General features: G+C 42.9%; 1 protein-coding gene across 3 annotated transcripts in view; it reads left to right on the forward strand.

The window, feature by feature from the left end:
- The window catches only part of tns3 (tensin 3), a 47,015-nt gene extending 32,702 nt beyond the window's left edge, over positions 1-14,313 (forward strand). For all 3 annotated transcript variants that reach the window (XM_084058702.1, XM_084058703.1, XM_084058704.1), the window contains 11 exons: positions 3,275-3,413; positions 3,944-4,599; positions 4,694-4,780; positions 4,876-5,007; positions 6,930-7,025; positions 7,235-7,312; positions 7,736-7,813; positions 9,036-9,204; positions 9,646-9,714; positions 10,337-10,366; positions 11,095-14,313. In XM_084058702.1, the coding sequence (XP_083914828.1) occupies positions 3,275-3,413; positions 3,944-4,599; positions 4,694-4,780; positions 4,876-5,007; positions 6,930-7,025; positions 7,235-7,312; positions 7,736-7,813; positions 9,036-9,204; positions 9,646-9,714; positions 10,337-10,366; positions 11,095-11,242 (1,682 nt within the window). In that variant the 3' untranslated portion in view covers positions 11,243-14,313. The remainder of the gene's footprint in view (positions 1-3,274; positions 3,414-3,943; positions 4,600-4,693; positions 4,781-4,875; positions 5,008-6,929; positions 7,026-7,234; positions 7,313-7,735; positions 7,814-9,035; positions 9,205-9,645; positions 9,715-10,336; positions 10,367-11,094) is intronic.
- The last annotated feature ends 6,243 nt before the right edge of the window (positions 14,314-20,556 follow it).

Raw genomic sequence — 20,556 nt, forward strand, 5'->3', positions numbered from 1 at the left:
ACTTTTCAAATCATTCATCCTTGATATCTTCTTAATTTGAGATTGAAGGCTGACTTAGGCAGACTAATGGTCTTAATGTGGCTGTTGAAATCCAGCACTAAGACTTCTGGCTTGGGTTGTGGTTTTCATCTTTACTGATTAACACTGGCTCCAAAGAACAATAACTTCAGTCTTGCATTTGTTTAATTTAAGAACATTTTGGCATTACAAATGGTTGAATTGTTCAGTGAAGGGTAAACAATTCACATTTTAAGCATTTGAACTGAGTGACATTCATGTAAAAACAGATGATAATAGATAAGATAGACAATGTGATGTATATTTACATATATATCACATTGTCATATATACACATATACATATATATTCAGTTACCTGTGCGTCATAGACCCAAGGGTCTCAAAATAGCACGAACAATGCTTTAAATCCCCCCCCACCCCATATCAATAGAAACTGACTGGATTTATTGAAAATATAGAAATGTCAGTCCAGTGACCCATTGTGAACCAAAAATAGGAGCCACTTAACCTTTGAATGAGACTTTGGATTTGTGGTGGCAAGTCGAATAATGAACAAAGTGGCAGTTAAGGTGAAGGAGAGATAAGAAAAATGAAGCCGGTTTTCTTTGCTCAAAGCCCCCGTAAGCTTCCCTCCACTCTTCCACTGACTCACATGCTATTTCTCTCGCGACTGACTTAAAAAGAGTGAGCGGGTGACCATGAGAAAAAGAAGCCGTGCAGTGAGCTAGACATAATTGCAAGGGACTGGCACAGAAGTAATATTTTTGCTTTTGTGGTACCGCGTGTTTGCGATCGTTGCCTCTGTAGTACAACAGAGCTATTTCAGGTCAACCTTGCTTTAACTAATATGCCATGACTGTCAGAGGTAACATTGTTGTTTGTGGAATTCTAGTGGTTTTGTAGGAGGACGCAGAAAACAAAGGGCATCTCATAGATGTGTGTAACAGGGAGATTCCTAACCAGGCTCTCGGTTGCCCAATGTTCGGTTTTGGGGAATGTTTTGCGTAGTTCACATCCTGAAAAGAAAACGTTTTTAGACATAATAGTGATGTTCTTAAGATTAAAGCTTTTTTTCTGTGTGCGTGTGTGTGTGTGTGTGTGTGTGTGTGTGTGTGTGTGTGTGTGTGTGTGTGTGTGTGTGTGTGTGTGTGTGTGTGTGTGTGTGTGTGTGTGTGTGTGTGTGTGTGTGTGTGTGTGTGTGTGTGTGTGTGCGTGCGTGCGTGCGTGCGTGCGTGCGTGTGTGTGGATTTTTTTTTGCGGTGGTGTGTCTTGGTGGTGGAACACACCCTGGGTATATAGCATTATTCTCAGAGATTGGGAGTGTTGTGTTGTTCTAGTGCTTTGTTGTGCTGCCATTTGTGGACTTTCATGTCCTTTTCCCAAAGCCAGTCATGTCAATATTTACTGTTTACAAGCTTTTTTTTTTCTTCTTCAAAGATATGTCCTGGGAAAATAACTGACTTGGCTGCTCGCCTGTCTGGGCTTCCTGGAAATTAGACCCCAAAATCTTAATATGATTTTGTACTGTTGGCCTCCATTCTTGCACTGTTGGCCTCCATTCTCAGCAGCACTCTAGTGACTTGGGGGGGTCAGAGAATATTCACTGCCAGAGTTTGTACGCATAAAAGACCAGGGCCAATCTTTTTATAGCTCTGATTCTTCGTGTCGATCTTTGTCCTTATCTGACCCCACGCTGGCCTGTTGTGATGTGTACAAGGAGATAGGGGCGCAACAGTTAATCCAACTAATCGAGAATTTATCCCCATTTTTGGAATGTCATTACAGGCGAAAGTTGTCCAAAAAAGTTAAAACATTTTTAAAAATTTGAAAATAGCCGATCTGCAAGCTCACAACGTGTCTACTGTCTACTCTAGATGACGTGTTGTGAGGTTTTAGATCTGCTATTTTAACTATTTATGAACAACACCGTTGTGCGACAAAGTATAAAATACAGCTTAAGTGGTTAATCTATTCAATGATATATTGTATACATATATGTATATATATATGTACATGTATATTGTTTCTTGATTATTTGATAAATCAAAAAGGTCACAAAGAAAAATAATCTCTAAGAAAATGAAGGATAATTTTTGCTGTACAAGGAGATACAAGCCGCTTGACAACAATTTAGGCATTTAGCAGACGCTCTTAATCCAGAGCGATTTACAGTAAGCAAGTAAATACGAGGTGAAACAACAAATGCATAGAAATAGTAATCTAGGATCAACCAAGAACCTATCATCAGTATAAACAGTATAATATACAAAAAAACAAAATCTGTGCATTGAAACTATACAGTACCAGGTCTACAAATGAACCTGGCATCTGTCTACATAACATGCTATCTAAATTACATTTTAGCCTTTGCATAAGCCTGCAAGGTCGCCACGGCTAGGGCAAGTGCCTTACATCTCCTTGTACACAGTGCCTGGAGCAGTGATCTCTGCCCCTACCGTGCCCAAAAACCTCAGACACTTGTGCAAGAAGCACCGCATTCAGCTGCACCATGTCTCCATGGTTACGGTGGGTCAGGGAAGACGGGGCACAAAAACATTTTTTTCCTCCGCCCAGTGACAGTGTCTGTACACAGAGAGCACAAAGGAGAAACCAATGGCTCTTGTCTGCTCTGCCCCTCTCGTTTCTCCCATAAAGGTAACCCATGGAAACGTCGACAACTGAGCTACGTGGAAACGTGCTGTCAAGCTTGGGCGATGGGGGATGGGCGGGGGGGGGGGGTGCCCTGTCAATGGCTCTGAGCTATGATTGATGAAATAAAAGCTTTTAGATGATTATGTCAGGGGGCTTTTAATTTCTGGGCTGTGATTGAGTCTGACTCGTTGACTCTGTGGTTGGAGGCAGGTAATCTGTCTCCTGCAGATCGATGGCTGAGGTCGAGGCAACAGGCCATATTTCCGTTTCATACTTTCAGCTCCCTTGTTGATTGCTTTATTAGAGGAAAAGCCCCATTGCTCCTACATCTTACTTTTGCTATATGCAACAACAACGACATTCCTCATCGTGTCACATTAGATGTTCTGGAGAACACATTTATTACATTAAGCATAATTTCAAACTATGTTCTACCTGTATTTTAAGTATTGGTATATTTTCATCAAGGACCTTATTCCCCTATCAATAACACATTTCATAATGAGCTTTAATGATGAACAGAAACTTTGAAGTATAATCCAAATTAGTTTCTGATATATTTGTGTTTGTGTCATCATCTCTAATGAATACTCTTTCCACAGAATTGCGGGGATACCCTGAGATGGTTGCTCACGTTGGCCATCCAGATGAGGGCTTGCCAGACTCCGCCCTTAGCTGCCGCAGGTTGCTAAGCAACACACGCTCCGCTTCCATCAGTGGGACACTCCAGCGGACAGAGAGGTATAGTCCCAACTAGGAATGATTGACTGATCACTATTTTTTACCAGTGGTGGAAAGTACATTTACTCAAGTGCTGTACTTTTGCAGTACCATTTTGATGTGTTTTTACTTAACTGGAGTATTTCCAATTTTCAATACTTTTACTTCTACTAAATATTGTACTTTTACTCCACTACAATTATTTGAAAATGTGTATTACTAGTTACTGTGATTATTATTACAAAACATACACTAACCACTTCAGCCCTATTGGCTATTTGAAAATAGCCGATCTTTTATACATTTTCTCAAGTTTCCAAATTTTGGAAACTTGCGAAATGGGACATTCTGTATAATGAGTACTTTTACTTTTGGTACTTTAAGTATATTTTGATGCCAATACATTTGAGTATTTCTACAGTGTGGAATTGATACTTTAAATTAAGTCAAACATGTCAGTACTTTTTCCACCACAGGTTTTGTACAAATGCTGTTCTTGAGGATTGTTTTAATTCCTGATCCTTCATCGTTTAATTCTTCCCACCCTCCAGCTCTTCCATGGGACAGTCGTGGTCAGAGCTTCCGCTCCTGAGCCGCCAGACGTCTCTGAGCAGCTATCCCTCCGCCAGGCAACCTCCCCAGCATATCATGCAACCTCCCCAGCACACCATGCAACCTCCCCAGCACACCATGCAACCTCCCCAGCACACCATGCAACCTCCCCAGCATACCATGTCACTGGACTACGGCCACCACTCTCCTCCCTTGTCCCACCCGCACCCTCACCCTGCCCCCAACGCCCACAGCTCTCCGCGAGGCAGCCAGCACAGCCGCATGGCGCGCTACGCCCTCAGCCACAGCCCCGCTCAGAGCTTCGACGAGCAGGACGACATGGGCCTGAGTTACGGCACGGAGTGCCCGCCCTCGGCCTCCTCCTTGCTCCTGGGGAACGGAGGCATGGACAGGGGTCTTGTTCTGGCCTCCCTGGACGGCCAGATTCGGCCTCCGCAGCCCCTGGCGCAGCAGCATCCGCCTCTCTTGCCGGAGAAGAGGAGGGCGTCGGACGGGGAGCATTCCCTGGGAACGGCCTCCCCCGCGCCCAGTGGCTTCTCCAGCCCCCACAGTGGGAGCTCCCTCAGTATTCCCTTCCCCAACGTCCTGCCCGACCTCTCGGCTCAGATGCCGGGCACAGCCTCACCCCTTCCTGGTAAGATGACGTTAACCTGATTTAATTACCCCACGTAGATGAATTGTCTGTTTTTATGCTTTGTACAGACTTTGCATGTCTCTGACTTTTCCAGATGTGCTGGCTATCAAGCAGGTGACTGTAAAATTTGTCCAAGACACGTCTAAATACTGGTACAAGCCCGATATTTCAAGGGATCAAGGTAGGCTTCCAAGTAATAAAATAACATTGACATTTTCTTAAGTATATTGTGGCAAACATGGACTCATTAGCCTCTATTTGTATCTCTCTTCACAGCCATTTCAGTCCTGAAGGACAAGGAGCCTGGCTGCTTCATTGTGCGGGACAGTCACTCCTTCAGAGGGGCCTATGGGCTGGCCATGAAGGTGGCTACACCCCCACCCTCAGTCCTCCAGCAGAGTAAGAAAGGTACGGTGGATCAGTGGTTCTTTTTTTATTTCAAGGACCCCCAGTTTGATATACATTAGCTGACGGACCCTCATTTCACACAATGTTTTATCTCTGGGACCTCAATCTACACTTTGTTTACTCTGTAAAATCAAACCAAATGGACCATGGGAGTCCATTTGGTTCCATTTGTACATTCTCAGCGTTACAGCTAGAGCTGTAAGGGTCAGTTTGGTTCATAACTATCTTTTAAGTGGGGACCCCCTGGAACCCCCTCAAGGACCGTTGAGCGTCCCTGGACCCCACATTGAGAACTCTTGTGGTAGAGGTAGATCTGACCACACATGATTTTTTTGGGGGGGGGGGGTCCTCAGATGACAGTGAAGTGACTTTTAAGACTTTTTTTAATACCTAAACAAAAAAAAGGAAGAAAAGAAAAATACCATTACTGCATCAAAAGTAATCAACAAACGATACTATAAAAACTGGTCGAACATTGGCCAAATTGTCAAATAATATAAGAAAGAGGTAGCCGATAGCCGATCTGCTATTCTCACAATATTTATTTGTGGAACCAAACAAAATGTAATGCCTCAACTCCTACAATCCAAGTGCTTGTTATGATCAAATATGATCATTTTGGGGGGTCACAGCCTAAAAAGGTTCCACTGTTCTAGAGTAAAGGATCTTCTGAGTGGAGGCTGTTTGATTTGCTCCGTATACAGCATAGCGATCAGGCATTAGGGTCGACCGTAGGGACATCCTGGGAATCGTACAGCCAACACATAAAAGCCAGCTACAGTTACAAGCCCTCTGAACGCACCTCCATGGCTGGAACCTGAGAGTCACCTCCCTGTGTTTGTGTGTGAGAGAGCTCCTGGCTTTGGGTCTCTCTCCTGGGCACTGCTGTGATAAAGCAAAAAAACAGGCCCCTATTGCCAAGTAGTCTTAGATGTACAGCTAGGGTTACACCTTCTAACAATGGATGTGCTGCCTTCATACGCCTCCGCTAGGTCCCAGCACCTTCTCCAGGGAAGGTCCCTGTCCCACATTACCTGACGTGCATGGTATATCAAGGGGATCGAGATGTTATTTAAGTACCCCGTCTTGTTTGTTTTGCGTATGCACCGTGAAACGCTGACAGCTGTTGTTAGAAACCGCGGCGGTCGTGATGAGGAATCGCCCAAATTCTCCCAGCCAGCATTCTGTGGCTACGCGTCAATGTGGAAACAAAGAGCAACTTATTGATGATAAAATCTCATACACATGATTTTCACCACAAAGGAAAAAAGGCCCATGAATATTTAATTGTTTTAAATCTTCATGGGCTGCTTTGAAATACGGAAATGACTGTATTTTCCACCAAGAATAATCCATCTGGTAATAACTAATGGTTAGTGCCTCCGGGCCCATCCTCGACACCGGCCCACCACCACTGCCAGCGTGTGACCGGTCCATTTGTCCCGGCACACACCTGTCCTTTTGTCTGTCCTCGTCCCATTGCGGCCCGACGGCACCTGTGGTGACATCATGACACGGTCCCACAGAGCTGAGGGCATTGTGGCTCCTTAAGAGGGTGAAACCCAACCCAGCTTCAGGAGAGAGGGCCTCTCTCTCAGTGTCTTTGTGTCCAAGACATTCCTCACATGCGCTCTCCTCCGGACCCCTCTGAGGCGCTTCTGTTGAATCATAATCCCATTAATCTCCGGAGCGATCGAATGTGGTGATTCAATATGCCGTGTGCAACACTTCTAAGTGCCAGAGAAGAAATTGTAGCTATACCGAAGCTCATGTCTGGACCCGGTATTCAGGTCAGGCTAAATAAGACGTGTCAGGCAGGGCTAGGGACAGAAGCCAGACCACCTCCTCTGTTGTGCAACGCATAATTATAAATGACCTCTGATGTCTCACCTTATAATCTCTTTTAACTCTTTCCATGTTAGGAGGAGATCTGTCCAATGAGCTCGTCCGTCACTTCCTGATTGAGTGTACACAGAAAGGAGTTCGATTAAAGGGCTGCCCTAATGAACCCTATTTCGGTGAGTAGCTGTTTACTGTCCTTTACTTGAACTGAAACACTGACACCTTGTGGCTACTGGGCTTACCTGCACCAAAAAGTTTGACGGTGAACCACGCTGCCCTCTTCTGGTCACTGATGTAATTCTGCATAATAGCTGGTGCTCACAAGCTGTATATGAGCCTACATGCAGCGTTCCATTGCTCGATTGTTGTTGTTGTGTGTTTGCAGGAAGTTTAACTGCATTGGTCTGTCAGCATTCAATCACTCCCTTGGCTCTACCCTGCAAACTGATCATACCAGACCATGGTGAGACTCATCAAGCTCTCTCTCTCCCTCCCTCCCTCCCTCTCTCTTTCTCTCTCATTGTCTCTCTCTCTCTCTCTCTTTCACACACACAAACACAGAAATCCATTCACATTGTTGCACAATGAATTGTTTGTTATACTCTAATCACGTCCCTCAGTGAATTATTTGAGCATGAGCCTGTGGTCAGGTTTCAGACCGATCTGTAATGAGTTTCGGGCAGACTGTTTAGTTTAAAATGTGTTTAATTACCCCATCATTGTTGGCCAAAAAAAATCAACCCATTAGATTACCGGGAGGGGGAGGGTCAGAGGCATTGTGTGTGAGGCAGCTGACAACAAAAGCGTTATTTTATTTCTAAATCCTGCAGTGATGCAACTCACCCAAACATGTTGCTCATGTGTTTTTGCTCTCCACGTGGCACAGATCCCCTGGAAGATGTTGTGGAGAACAGCTCACAGTCGGTCACCAACTCAGCCGCTGAGCTGCTCAAGCAGGGAGCAGGTAATCATCACACCACTAAAAATCACTCGCCATGAATAGTCATAATGACTACGATGACACAGAAACACACTGCAAGCTGTATGCCATGTTGTAGCACCTTTGACACTGGTAAATGAACCATTGAGACATGAAACATCATGTTGATCTGTAAGTAAATAAATAAATAATTGATTATATCTTTTAGTTTGATTAACTGTTGCACCTCAATAGTAACCTTGCGTCACCAGACTTTCCACGCGGCGGAAAGCCTGGTTTTTGTTCCGAATAGACTAGTATGACCCAGTCTAGGCCACGTCTACTCGCCAACTAGTATCCGGTTATATCCGGTTGGGCGTCGCAATGTTATTGTTCCCCCACATGAATGCCGAAAAGAGTTGCCTGGTCTCGCCAGTCTCTACGAGTTAGAATAAAACGGTACACTCGCATGAATACTGTAGTTATTTTTTACTTTAAAGATGAGCTAACGTGCACTGCATCACAGGTTTGTGGGTAAAATGATGCCGCCTCTGGACGAGGGAATAATTTTGGAGGAGCACAGGCTATGTCGATATCCACTCTAGTTTACGCCACCTGGTGATATCCGCTCTAGACCGGATCAGAAAACTGAAAAGCAAGTTGATCCCAGTCTGCCCATCAACAGTGTTGACTTCTTCGACTAAAACTATGATGAAAAATGTTCGTCGACCACCTTTTTTCACTGACGAATACTAAATAAAAACTAAATAAAAACTAAGCTATGATGACTAAAACTAAGACTAAATATATTGCCAATTTTGTCAACAAATGAAAACTAGACTAAAATGTTAGGTAGGGACTAGTGAAGAAGAGTAAAACTAAAAGACAAGTCATTTTATGTTTGGTTGCGCTCGGTTGTTGCGCTCTGATCTACAGCAGATCTACAAGCTTGTAGATCGGCTATTTTCAGCATTCAAGCCAAGTCCAGCCATTACGACGCCATCAAGGCCAAAATACGTTATAGTCGACTAAATCAACAATCTTATGATATTTAGTCGACTGAAACTAGACGAAAACTAAAACATTTCAGATGACTAAAATATGACTAAGACTAACTGGAATTTTATTCGACAGACTATGACTAAAACTAAATCAAAATTTGCTGTCAAAATCAACACTGCCCCCCAATAGAGACATTCAGCATCACGTCATTTCCCTGTATCCCTGGTTCTAATCACTTCACTGCACTTTTGCTCTGCCATTCCAGCCTGCAACGTGTGGTACCTGGGTTCTGTGGAGATGGAGTCTCTCACAGGCACCCAGGCGGTGCAGAAGGCCACCACCGTCACCCTCAGCTCAGATCCCACACCCATCTCCACCGTTGTCCACTTCAAGGTCTCCTCCCAAGGCATCACCCTCACTGACAACCAGAGGAAGTAAGGAGCTTGCTCGTGCGCTCACACTCACACACATACTCACACTCACACTCACACTCACACTCGCTCTCACTCTCTCTCACACACACACACACACACACACACACACACACACACACACACACACACACACACACACACACACACACACACACACACACACACACACACACACACACACACACACATACACACACGGGCAGAGATGAAGGTGTATGCAGCAATAAAGAGATACAAACATGAAAACAAGATGAATGATTCAAGTATCCAGGAAAACCTCACAGACTATAAGCAACTAAAATGTATGTAAAAAGCAAAGAATTGCCACTACAAACTAGTCTCGTGTTGCCAGATCTCTGTCTACTAATCGTCTAGGGAGTTCTAAATGCGTTTATGCTCATCATACACACGTCTTACATAACATTTCTCTTTCTCTTATAGACTCTTCTTCAGGAGGCATTATGCTGTCAACACAGTCATATTCTGTGCATTGGACCCTCAAGATAGAAGGTAGGTTACAGATGACTCAGTGATGTTATTTAAGGGTTTTTCTCTTGGGATCATTATGATTAACTCTCTAGACAGGTGGTCCTAAGAAGGGGGGATTTGATTGTCTCCGCCAGGCCGAAGGCATGGTGGAGAGTATGTTTTTGTTTGATTTCCTTTGGTTCCACCAAGCTAACATTGGTCAAGCTTCACGTGACACGTGACAATATGTTGAAAGGGTGTGCTTTGATTGGCTAGCGAGACGCATGACGAAATATATACCTATAAATAGGTGAGTCACTTCGAAACATTGCATTGCATGTTTCGAAGTGACATCAGTGCCATCAGCCAAGCTAACATTTAGTCAGGAGATATTAGCAGAAAAAGTTCCAATCTTGGAATAAATTCCAATATTTGCTGGCGGAGACTTGTGCTCCGAGGAGCACATTTTCTAGTTTAGGGATGTTTTTCTTTGTGTACAGTTTATGTACATTTTGTATCTTAAGACAAACTCTGTCGGCATACTGACGTATGATGATTCTGTATGGTATCAAATCAAGCCTCTCCTTACTATGCTGCCTCAAAGTAAGGCCCAATAGCCTAACATGATTATTTTATTCTTAAATATGTTTTCTGTCCATCATAGGTGGAAAAAAGAAGGCTGCTCTTCGGCAAAGTACGTATTTTTAAACTTGTACAACTGGCACCACATTAGATTTTGTTATTTATATCTTTGATACATAAAGCAATTAACGTAAACGTCTGCAGCATGCCATGTATACTGTATGAGACTTATGCCCCATTTATACTCCGTCATACGGCAGTGTTCCACCGATTGGCTATTTTTGGTGCGGGACACCGTCATACGACAATGTATAAATCTGGCCCTACCATCACTTTACCATGCACATCAATGCTGCCATTACTCACACACAGTGGTGGAAAGTAACTAAGTACATTTACTTAAGTACTGTACTTACGTACAATTTTATTTGTACTTTAGTTTGAGTATTTCCAATTTCCAATACTTTTACTTCTACTCCACTACATCTCAGAGGCACCACTACAATTATTTGAAAACTTTAGTTACTAGTTACTTTTCAGATATAAATTATTACATTATGAAACATACATTAACCACTTTAGCCCTATTTTATACCTAGGCTATTTGAAAATAGCCGATCTACAAGCTCACAAGTTGTGAGCTTGTAGATCTGCTTTTTTCAAATATTCTAGTATTTTTACTTTTTGTACTTTAAGTACATTTTGAAAGTACAAATTGAATTCTGGACTTTTACTTGTAAAAGAGTATTTTTATATTGCAGTATTGGTACTTTTACTTAAGTAAAGAATTTGAGTACTTTTTCCACCGTTACTCACACATCTCCTCCTGCACCCGTTCAGGATCTTCGGCTTCGTGGCGAGGAAGACAGGAGGCAGTGTCATGGACAACGTGTGCCACCTATTCGCCGAGCACGACCCAGAGCAGCCGGCCAGCGCTATCGTCAACTTTGTCTCCAAGGTGATGATTGGATCTCAGAAGAACAAATAAGGCCAGGAGGCCACGGAGAGAGAGAGACGATGGCCTGAAGTGTCCTTTTTTTTACCAGGACAACAGGAAATAAACAGACCCCCTAAACAAGGCCTATCTTAGGCCGTCGCCTCGACAAGGCAACGGACCAGGAACGTCATGCGTTGTTTAATATTCAAAGATGGAAAATTGTGGATGACAGTGGATCCTAGCTGGTCATGTTTGTTATTATCACGGTGCGGTGATCAGGACCAGGACACTCGAGGAGATCTTTCCAAGATATGAACATTGTGTTTGGACAGACCTTTTTTTTTCCTTTCCTCCTTTGCATACACTGTAAGGAAGCCAGCTATGAACAAAAAAAACAAGTCTCTATAAGAGATGTGTGTTCTTCCACTATTGTTCCAGAACCACACACTTTTATGTTTCAGCACAGAGGTTCCCAAACCTTTCCAATGCCAAGGACCCCCCAGTTAGCCATAGTCCCTATTGCAAAAATGGACAAAACGTGTTACGACGTGATGTGAGCTTGTAGATAGGCTTTTTTTTTTATGTTTGAAAATGTTTTGACAATAATGACATTGCCAAAATAAGGATGCCAGGTTGAAAGTGGTTCAACTGGCTCAATAATCTTATTAATTGCATTTTTATTAATATACACAGTGTCTGTGTATATAATATATACACGTAATATTTTTTGTAATTTCCCCCCTCTCCACACAGTGGGCAATGGACATGAAAACTGGAAATGTTGCATGTAAACGCTGCGTGTCTGCTAATATTTAACCAAAAAAAGTACTTTACTCAAAGCTATTTAACTATATGTAAAGTTGTAGCCACTGCAGAAGCTCCAAATACATCTCCACATTTTTTTTTATCTATCCTGCATTTGTGCTGCAGAATCTTCCAAACAATTTCTCTTGGGGTGGGGTACAGCAGTTGTGTAAAAAATAGGGCTTAGAAGCTGCGTCTGTAAGTATAAATACTACAGGACTATCCATACTTCATCTATGCAATTGTAAGATGTTTATTTTTGTACGTCATTACAGTGTGGCATGTATTACAGAGTGGCTTGTATTAACCACTTGAATCCTAGCATCCCTATTCAGGAGGGAACGTTCAGTGTACATGGCTGATCCACAACCTCACTCAAGCTTGTAGTTCAGCTCTTTTGGCCAAAGAGATTTGGTGTAGTGGGAGGGAGCAAGTACAGGGCCGATCCCGGTCAACCAAGTATTCGTTTGCTAAGTATAGAGGGTTTTAAGTGGTCAAGCATCTCTGTACCCCAATGTCATGTGTCACCCCTGTCTATGCAACCTGCAACCCGATCGCCAGAGGAAACGTTCTCATTGAACGTTTTTCAGCGTTTCTCAAAATCCGTGCATAGACTACTGGAAAACCACAAATTCCGTGCATAGCCGCCTCGCATCTCCCCCATTGTGACTAAACCATTTCGGAGCCGCGCAGTCTCAAGGGAATTGTCGCTTTGTGAAGGACCACCGAGCGCGCTAAAGCGCGCGAGTTGCCGTCCTGAACATAGCGACATTCCCTTGAGCCTACTCAGCGGCGTTTGAGTTACGTACCGATAGGCACAGAATCGTAAATTTTGTTGTGGGGACTGCTCTACTTCCTGGTTTTTCCGGGTTGCGACTGGTTACGCCCACCGCGGGACTCCCCGTACATATGCACGGAATTTGGGGGTTTCTAGGCGACTATGCACGGAATGACGTGCACAAATCCGTGCAATGTATACTAATTCTCTGGCGATCAGGCTGGTCTATGTTATATATACATTTCTTTTGTTTGGATGAAGTTGTATGTGAATATGACCTCTTTTAAAGTTATCAGTTAACATTTTGATAGAGCTGTGCGTGTGTGTTGAAATGAATGGAACGACAGAAAAAAAATATTTGAAGTAAACCTTAATATATATTAATGACAATTATGACAATGCATCAAGACTTTTGTGTCTAAACACAGTGCCAGTTGACATTCCTCTCACAGTTATAGATTAGTGTCTCTGTCATAAAATGTATCAGATGACATTTTGTACATTTTATTTGAAATGAGAAAGGAAAACTATATCTATATATTGGCTTCTATGTTGATAGTACAAGTATTATAGGTTATTTTTAAGTAATTAAAAGTTGTTTGACTTGAGCTAATGAATTATGACATACCGAGAGTCTGTGATGAGCAGTATACTCTTGCTTTGGGAGAAAGACTACGTTTGTTAGCCCTGGTTGACACCTTACTAAGGTACATTGTGTATGAGATGGTGACCATGAAAGTTTTTATCCCCTTGTGCTTTAACTTGGTCACCTTTTTTTCTGCTAACTATGTTAGCTACACTATGAAATCCTGAATGTTTTTATAGGGTGTGTAAGTGATATGTTTTTGTAAAAAAGGGTTAGGGTTAGGATTTTTGCTGTTTGTTCTGTAACAGGGGTCTCCCGTCTCTCCAGGTCTTTAGTAAACATAAAATATATTTTCAGGTTGCGATTCCAATTTTATCTAATCAGGAGAGGGAACTCCACAAAGATCATTTAGTTCCAGTTCCAATTTTGTCTGTTCTTTTTTTTTGTTTCATCCATTCCAATTTCACTTATTTATCCTGTATCCTGTATCCTGTATGAGTTCTCTCTTTGGTATCCTGACCTCAAAATTAAAATGTATTTTCTGTTTATTAAAGCGCTGGTGAGGTGGGGAGACCCCTGTCACTGACCAAACACTTTATATAGCAATGATTGCTATTATTATAGAGCTATATACGCTTATTTTAAACGAAGAACAAATAGCTTACACTCCTTTTAACTTGTACACTCAGAGTTAAATTAACACTCCGGATTTTATTGTGTAGGGAGGGACCTCATAATATGGTTTTGTTAATAAGCTTTCATTGATTATGTACACGTTTGTTACATTGTGTTTTTTATGATTTACTATCTGTACCTCACACCTATACTATCTCATATTTTAAAGAGCACATTTTATTGTGTCTCTCAGTCCACAACATGCTTTTATGAACAGTTCATTTGTATATTGGAATAAACCTTTGACGTTTTGTGTAAATAAACAAAAAGGAAAAGTTATTTTTTTCTTTCATTTATGACATCATTGCCATAGCTTCAGCCAAGAATGTCATATTATTCTGTCCAAAATCGGAGATTAGCTGTACACAGACAGAATGACACATGGACGGACGGACAGACAAGCTCACAACAACCTGTTGAGCTTGTAGATCGGATATTTTCAAATAGCCTATGTATAAACTAGGGCTAAAGTGGTTAAAGGCATTGTAGGGAGTTCAGACATAATCAAAGAAAAAAACTGTTGTCAAACACCGCCCCTCCAGCAGTTCTTTTCCCCGACCACCAGGGGGTGACGCAGGGGGGACTTTTTAAATGAGTCATGCCCAAAATAGGTTGCCTTATGCGGATACAATTCGCGGAAATGCCCGACCCTACGGTTCTCTGAATTAATATTTTTAAATAGGCTCTTTCATGATAAATTGACCACATATATGAAGCTAAACAACTAAATTCTATCCAAACGATTTTTTAAAAGTAAATTATGTGCCTCAAAAAAGAAGTTTGAGAGCGTTTTAAAACCGAAAGTAAAAAGTTGATACGGGCACGGACGCGCACGGACACGCACATGCGTGCGTTAATTTACGACCCGGACATAAACAACATGAGCATAAACAGAAGGGAAAATACGGATTTCAGACAGAGGACTGTGTTTCAATGAAGGAAAACACCCCAACATCATTATATAGTGGCTGATAGAGGGGAGAAAATGCAAAAAATATATATATACATATTTTTTTAAATTTAGGCTTAATGTTCCCTACAATCCCTTTAATGTAGTATGATTTATAAATTATAAATAATTGATATCTGCAAAAGTGCAAAGTAACTAGTAAATAAAGTTTTCAAATAATTGTAGTGGAGTGAAAGTACAATATTTTCCTCTGAGATGCAGTGGAGTAGAAGTAAAAGTATTGCAATTTGTAAATACTCCAGTAAAGTGAAAATACCACTTTACCCCCCCCCCCCCCCCCCCACACACACACACCCACACACACCCACACACACACACCCACACACACACACACACACACAGACAGACAGACAGACACACACAGTTTGTTACAGGCTCTGCAATGCTTGGAAGTAAAAGATCAAAAATAAACAACTCACAATGTAACATTACCCTACATGAACATTGAGTAGAGTTGTCAGTGTTTACCAGAGTGGTGAAAGCTGCTATAAACACGCTTGTGACAACAGAGGTGAGTTTCGAACCCTATACCTAACCCTAACCCTAACCCTAACCGCACGCGGAAGCCACTAGTCGGAGTGGTGAGATGTCGGAATGGAGAGTGAACACCAGTTTCTGCAGGTGGTTTAGCTTAGCTAATTAGCGGCTTAGCATTAAAGGAATTGATGGAATATGTGTCTAATTTCATTTTATTTTAATTTATTTTATTTTACTTGGTAAAGCAACAACTAGTCAGGATGAAGCATTGTTGTGTTGTGTGATGTGATGTGAAGTGAACATGTCATGTTGTATTGTTGAGTGTGTTTGATTGTGATGCTAAGACAGGCTATGCCGGCCTAGTCAGTGGTATAAAGTAACTAAGTACATGTACTCAAGTACTGTACAATTTTGAGGAGCTTTTACTTTACTGGAGTATTTTAAATTTCCAATACTTTTACTTCTACTCCACTACATCCCAGAGACAAGTATTTTACTCCACTACAATTATTTGAAAACTGGTTACTAGATACTTTGTAGATTTGGATTATTATTACAAAACATACCACTTCAGCCCTATAGCCTATATACAGTAGTTAGGCTATTTGAAAATAGCCGATCTACAAACTCACAACGCGTCACATCGTAACGCTTTGTGCATAATGAGTACTTTTACTTTTGGTACTTTAAGTATATTTTGATGCCAATACTTTTGTACTTTTACTGAAGTAAAGTTTGAATACCAGACTTGTACCCACTTGGTTTTCAGTGGTTTTCAAGTGGTTTTCAACCTTTTTCGCGTCAAGGACCCCCACATTGACACATATCAGCCCACGGACCCCCATTTGAAAAGATATACCAAGGGACTCAACCATTATAATTTTCTTGGAGGGTCCCAATCTGCATTTGTACACTCTCAGAGTTAGACACATAAGGGTCCATTTGGTTTCTATACTATTAATTTGGCTGGGGACCCCCTGGAACCCCCTCAAGGACCACTGGTGGTCCCTGGACCACTGGTGGTCCCTGGACCACTGGTTGAGAACCACTGTAATAGAGTATTTCAAAATTGCTGTATTGGTACTTTTACTCAAATATCAGTAAGTATCATCAGGATCCTGGATGGCTTGGTTCCAGGCTTTATAATTTATATTTAAAAAAATATTTTCTTAGATCTTCATGGGAAAAATGTATGGGTTTTCTATCTGTGACATCACAAAATGGCCGCCACTGCTATGCCCTATAAGTGTATACAGGGTATTTGCACATTTATAAAGTTTACAATTTAATGACTTTTAATACTAAATTGGCCAAATGGTCAAATATTACGTAAGAAAGAGGCAAACATTGTGAAATAGCCGATCTACAAGCTCTACGTATACTAGGCTGTATGTTGTGACAGGATACAGTATACATATACTAGGTAGGCTGTGTTGTGACAGGATACAGTATACGTATATGTGGCTCTCGGTTACTTGAATTTGTCTTTCTTTCTTTCTTTCTTTCATTCAGATACTCAAGGCTGGCAGAGGTGTTGGAGGGGACACACCCATAGATATAGAAACCTAGATACCTCATTGGCCTCTGCAGTTCATTGGAGCGACGTGCTTGATATGGTGGCCGCCATTTCCGGGGGGAACGGGCACTGGCCAATCACAGCGCGTTGACTACTGGCCAATCACAGCGCGTTTACTACTGGCCAATCACAGCGCGTTGACTATTGGCCAATCACAGTGCGTCTTTTCCGGGAAAAGACGCGCCCCCACCTTCCTCTGATTGGCCTACCGAACGCCCCCTTCTGTGACGCACACGGAAGTTTCCAGCTGGCCCCCACAAGCATAGAGGAAGCGGAAGTGCGTCCGAGATACACACGCTTCAGAGCCAGAGGAGGCGTCTACCTTTATATGTCTATGGACACACCCCCCTCCCCCTCCTCTTCATTATAAGCGTGGACTATGAAGACAGGCCATCAGTGGAGGAGGGGAGCAAGAACTGGGCTTCACTACTACAACTAGGAGGTCTAGATGACTCCCTAATGTAGTCTTTTTTTATTTTATAAACACACACACACACAAACACACCCCACACACACACCCACCCACCCATACACCCCCACACACATACGTAAATGCCCAGAAGACTGAGGTTCTCACCTACAGTGTAACACCCTCCCCGACCATCCACCTCTAATAAAGTACTGGTGAAGCTAACCAGAGAGATGTAAAGTACTGGTGAAGCCAACCTGATGTATGGAGGATGAAGATGATGGGAGACGCCTGCTGGAAGGCTCATCCGAGGATGCCCTGCCCTAGAGATGGAGATCTGGAGATCTCTCTCTATCCATGGGTTTGTCTGCATGGTGGATTCCTCCGAAGACTTGGTCCGCACGGTCGAAGACCTCGTCCTTCTCGGGGGTTTCCCCTGAAGACGGCTGATGAAGACGACTCAAAGTAAGAACCTCTTTAGGGCTGTCACGATTATGTTTTTTGTGACATACCTAACTTTTCCTTTTCCTTTGCTGGATGCTGCTTCTGCTGCTGCAGTTTGTGTTGTATGATGTTTTTGTTGTATGCTGTTGATGCTGTACGTGTCATGTGCTGATGTTGTTCAAGATGTAGCTCTGTTGCTGTCAGAGCTTTTATAAACACAAACACACCCCACACACACACCCACCCACCCATACACCCCCCACACACATAGCTACCCCACGCTACCCCACGCTCTGTTGCTGTAGCTCTGTTGCTGTTGGGGCCCGGTGTGGCAGTGAAACATGTTCAGTGACTGTTGGTTTGTGGCTCTGGAATTGAAGGCTGATCTACACTATCAGGTCGGTTGTGTTGTGACTGTTATTGGAAGTGTGTGTGTGTGTGTGTGTGTGTGTGTGTGTGTGTGTGTGTGTGTGTGTGTGTGTGTGTGTGTGTGTGTGTGTGTGTGTGATAGAGAGAATTTCCATTACATTTTTTTTAGACATAGTCCTCTGTAAATCCGGGCCATTTGAAAAGGTCACTTTTTGGTAGGTACAACAGAGCACTGCTGCAAACTGTGGAAGCCATTTTTAGCCAATCAGGATGGAATATGAAAAATCTGAAAGACCCTGTTCAGTTTAATGACTATAGAGATACTGTGTAGCGAATTGCGTGATGTTTGAACAAAATCTGTAGGAGTACTATCAAAATTTGTTTTGCAAAAAGCGGCCTCCTGGTGGCGCTATAACAGGCCCATGTGAAAGATGTGGGGCAAAGGTTCTGAATTGGCATCCAGGGAGTGTGTGTGCACATATTCGCTGCAATCAAGCCAACAGTGCCGGAGATTAGCTGTATACAGACAGACAGAATGACACACGGACACATGGACGGACAGGGTGCAAAACATACTCTCTAGAATAAAAGAAAAACTAAAATAAGATGAAAACTAGAAAAAAAAGTGCTCCTCGGAGCACAGGTCTCCGCCAGGTCAGGTAGGTTATTGTGGCCTCCTGGTGGCGCTATAATAGGCCAATGTGAAAAGGTAGCCATTTCTTCTTAGGCCTTGCACGGCAATCGGACACTGCATTCATGATTTGAGGCATTTTGTTCAAAACAATTGTTTTGCTAAATTAGACCTGCTGGTGGCGCTATAACAGGCCAATGTGTGCCGGAGATTAGCTGTACACAGACAGAATGACACACGGACGGACGGACGGACGGACAGGGGGCAAAACATACTCTCTCACCATGCCTTTCGGCCTGGCGGAGACAATTACCGTGCCAATCGGCAAGACACACCATCTCACCCCAACGTGCTTCCGGTCTCCTAAAAAGGCGTCCGCCCACTTCACGCAGAAAGCTACGCGAGACTATGCAGATAAGGGAAGTGAACGGGAGATGGTGTGTCTTGCCAATTTTGGTGGGGAGAGTCTTGTTTTTTTCCGTTTTTTGCTGAATGTGCTGGTTTTTGAGTGTGTTCCCGTGCGTTAGCCTGGCTCCACCCCTGAATCGCTAGCCGTCGTCCTAAAACACCCTGCCCCGGGTCTAAACCAGCGGCCTCGGACCCTTAAAAAAATGGGTCAGTGTGTTTTTGGGACGAGCGTTCCGTTTACCACCCGGTAGTGAAAATAGCAGATCTACATACAAGCTTATGATGTGACGCATTGTGAGCTTGTAGATCTGCTACTTTCACTACTTTGGGTCCCGCCCGGGAGACATCAAATTTATGTTTTGGGTCCAGAGCTAAAAGGTTTGGGAACCTCTGGTTTAAAAGATGCTAATAATATCTTTGTTTATTGTAGCTACTCCACTTATTCATAAACTTTCTTTTACTTGTATTAAACGTTATAGCTGGATAGCTGTTCTGAATTGTGAACCAGCAGTAGTCCAGACTCCAGCAGTGGTTCAGGGGTCTTCAACAGGGGGTCCGGGACCCCTAGGGGGTCCTCAGAGTTACTACAGGGGGTCCGCCAAATTTTGTGTGATATGATTTCTTTTTTCGCATTAACCACTTGAACCCTAGCATCCCTTTTCTGAGGAGAACTTTAGCCAAAAATAGCAGATCTACAAGCTGCGAGGCGTTGAGCTTGTAGATCTGCTATTTTTGGCAAAGAGGTATAGGTGTAGAGGGGAAAAAGAGCTGACCAAGTAAAATATAAAGGTTAATCTGAAACACAATTGTATACAATATATAGGGGGTCCCTGCTTCATCTCTCTCTCAGCTAGGGGGTCCTTGGCCTGAAAATGTTGAAGACCCCTGGTGTAGTGTGTAGTATGTTAGTATGTGGTTTGGCTTCAGATGCAACCTCTGTAGGTTTGCTATTTTTGGCGTGGAGCATAAATTGGACTTCAGAACAATCACCAAGAAGAATGTATAGTTGTTCCATTTGTAGCCAGCAGAGGGCACCAGCAACACAGTCACACCAGATTAGAACAGACCCCTGAATACAGCAACTAGAGCTAGTGATGTGGAGCTGTCCTCACCACTTCTCCAATCAAACTTAACTAGCCTTGCTAGTTAAGTCTGTTTGGAGAAGTGGCTAATGAACACTAGTGCCATAGCCACTATTTTAATCATGGTCTAGCAATATGTCCCTGAACAAGACACTT

Source organism: Gymnoscopelus microlampas (genome assembly GCF_963454915.1).
Source record: "Gymnoscopelus microlampas genome assembly, chromosome: 5".
Classification (NCBI taxonomy): domain Eukaryota; kingdom Metazoa; phylum Chordata; class Actinopteri; order Myctophiformes; family Myctophidae; genus Gymnoscopelus; species Gymnoscopelus microlampas.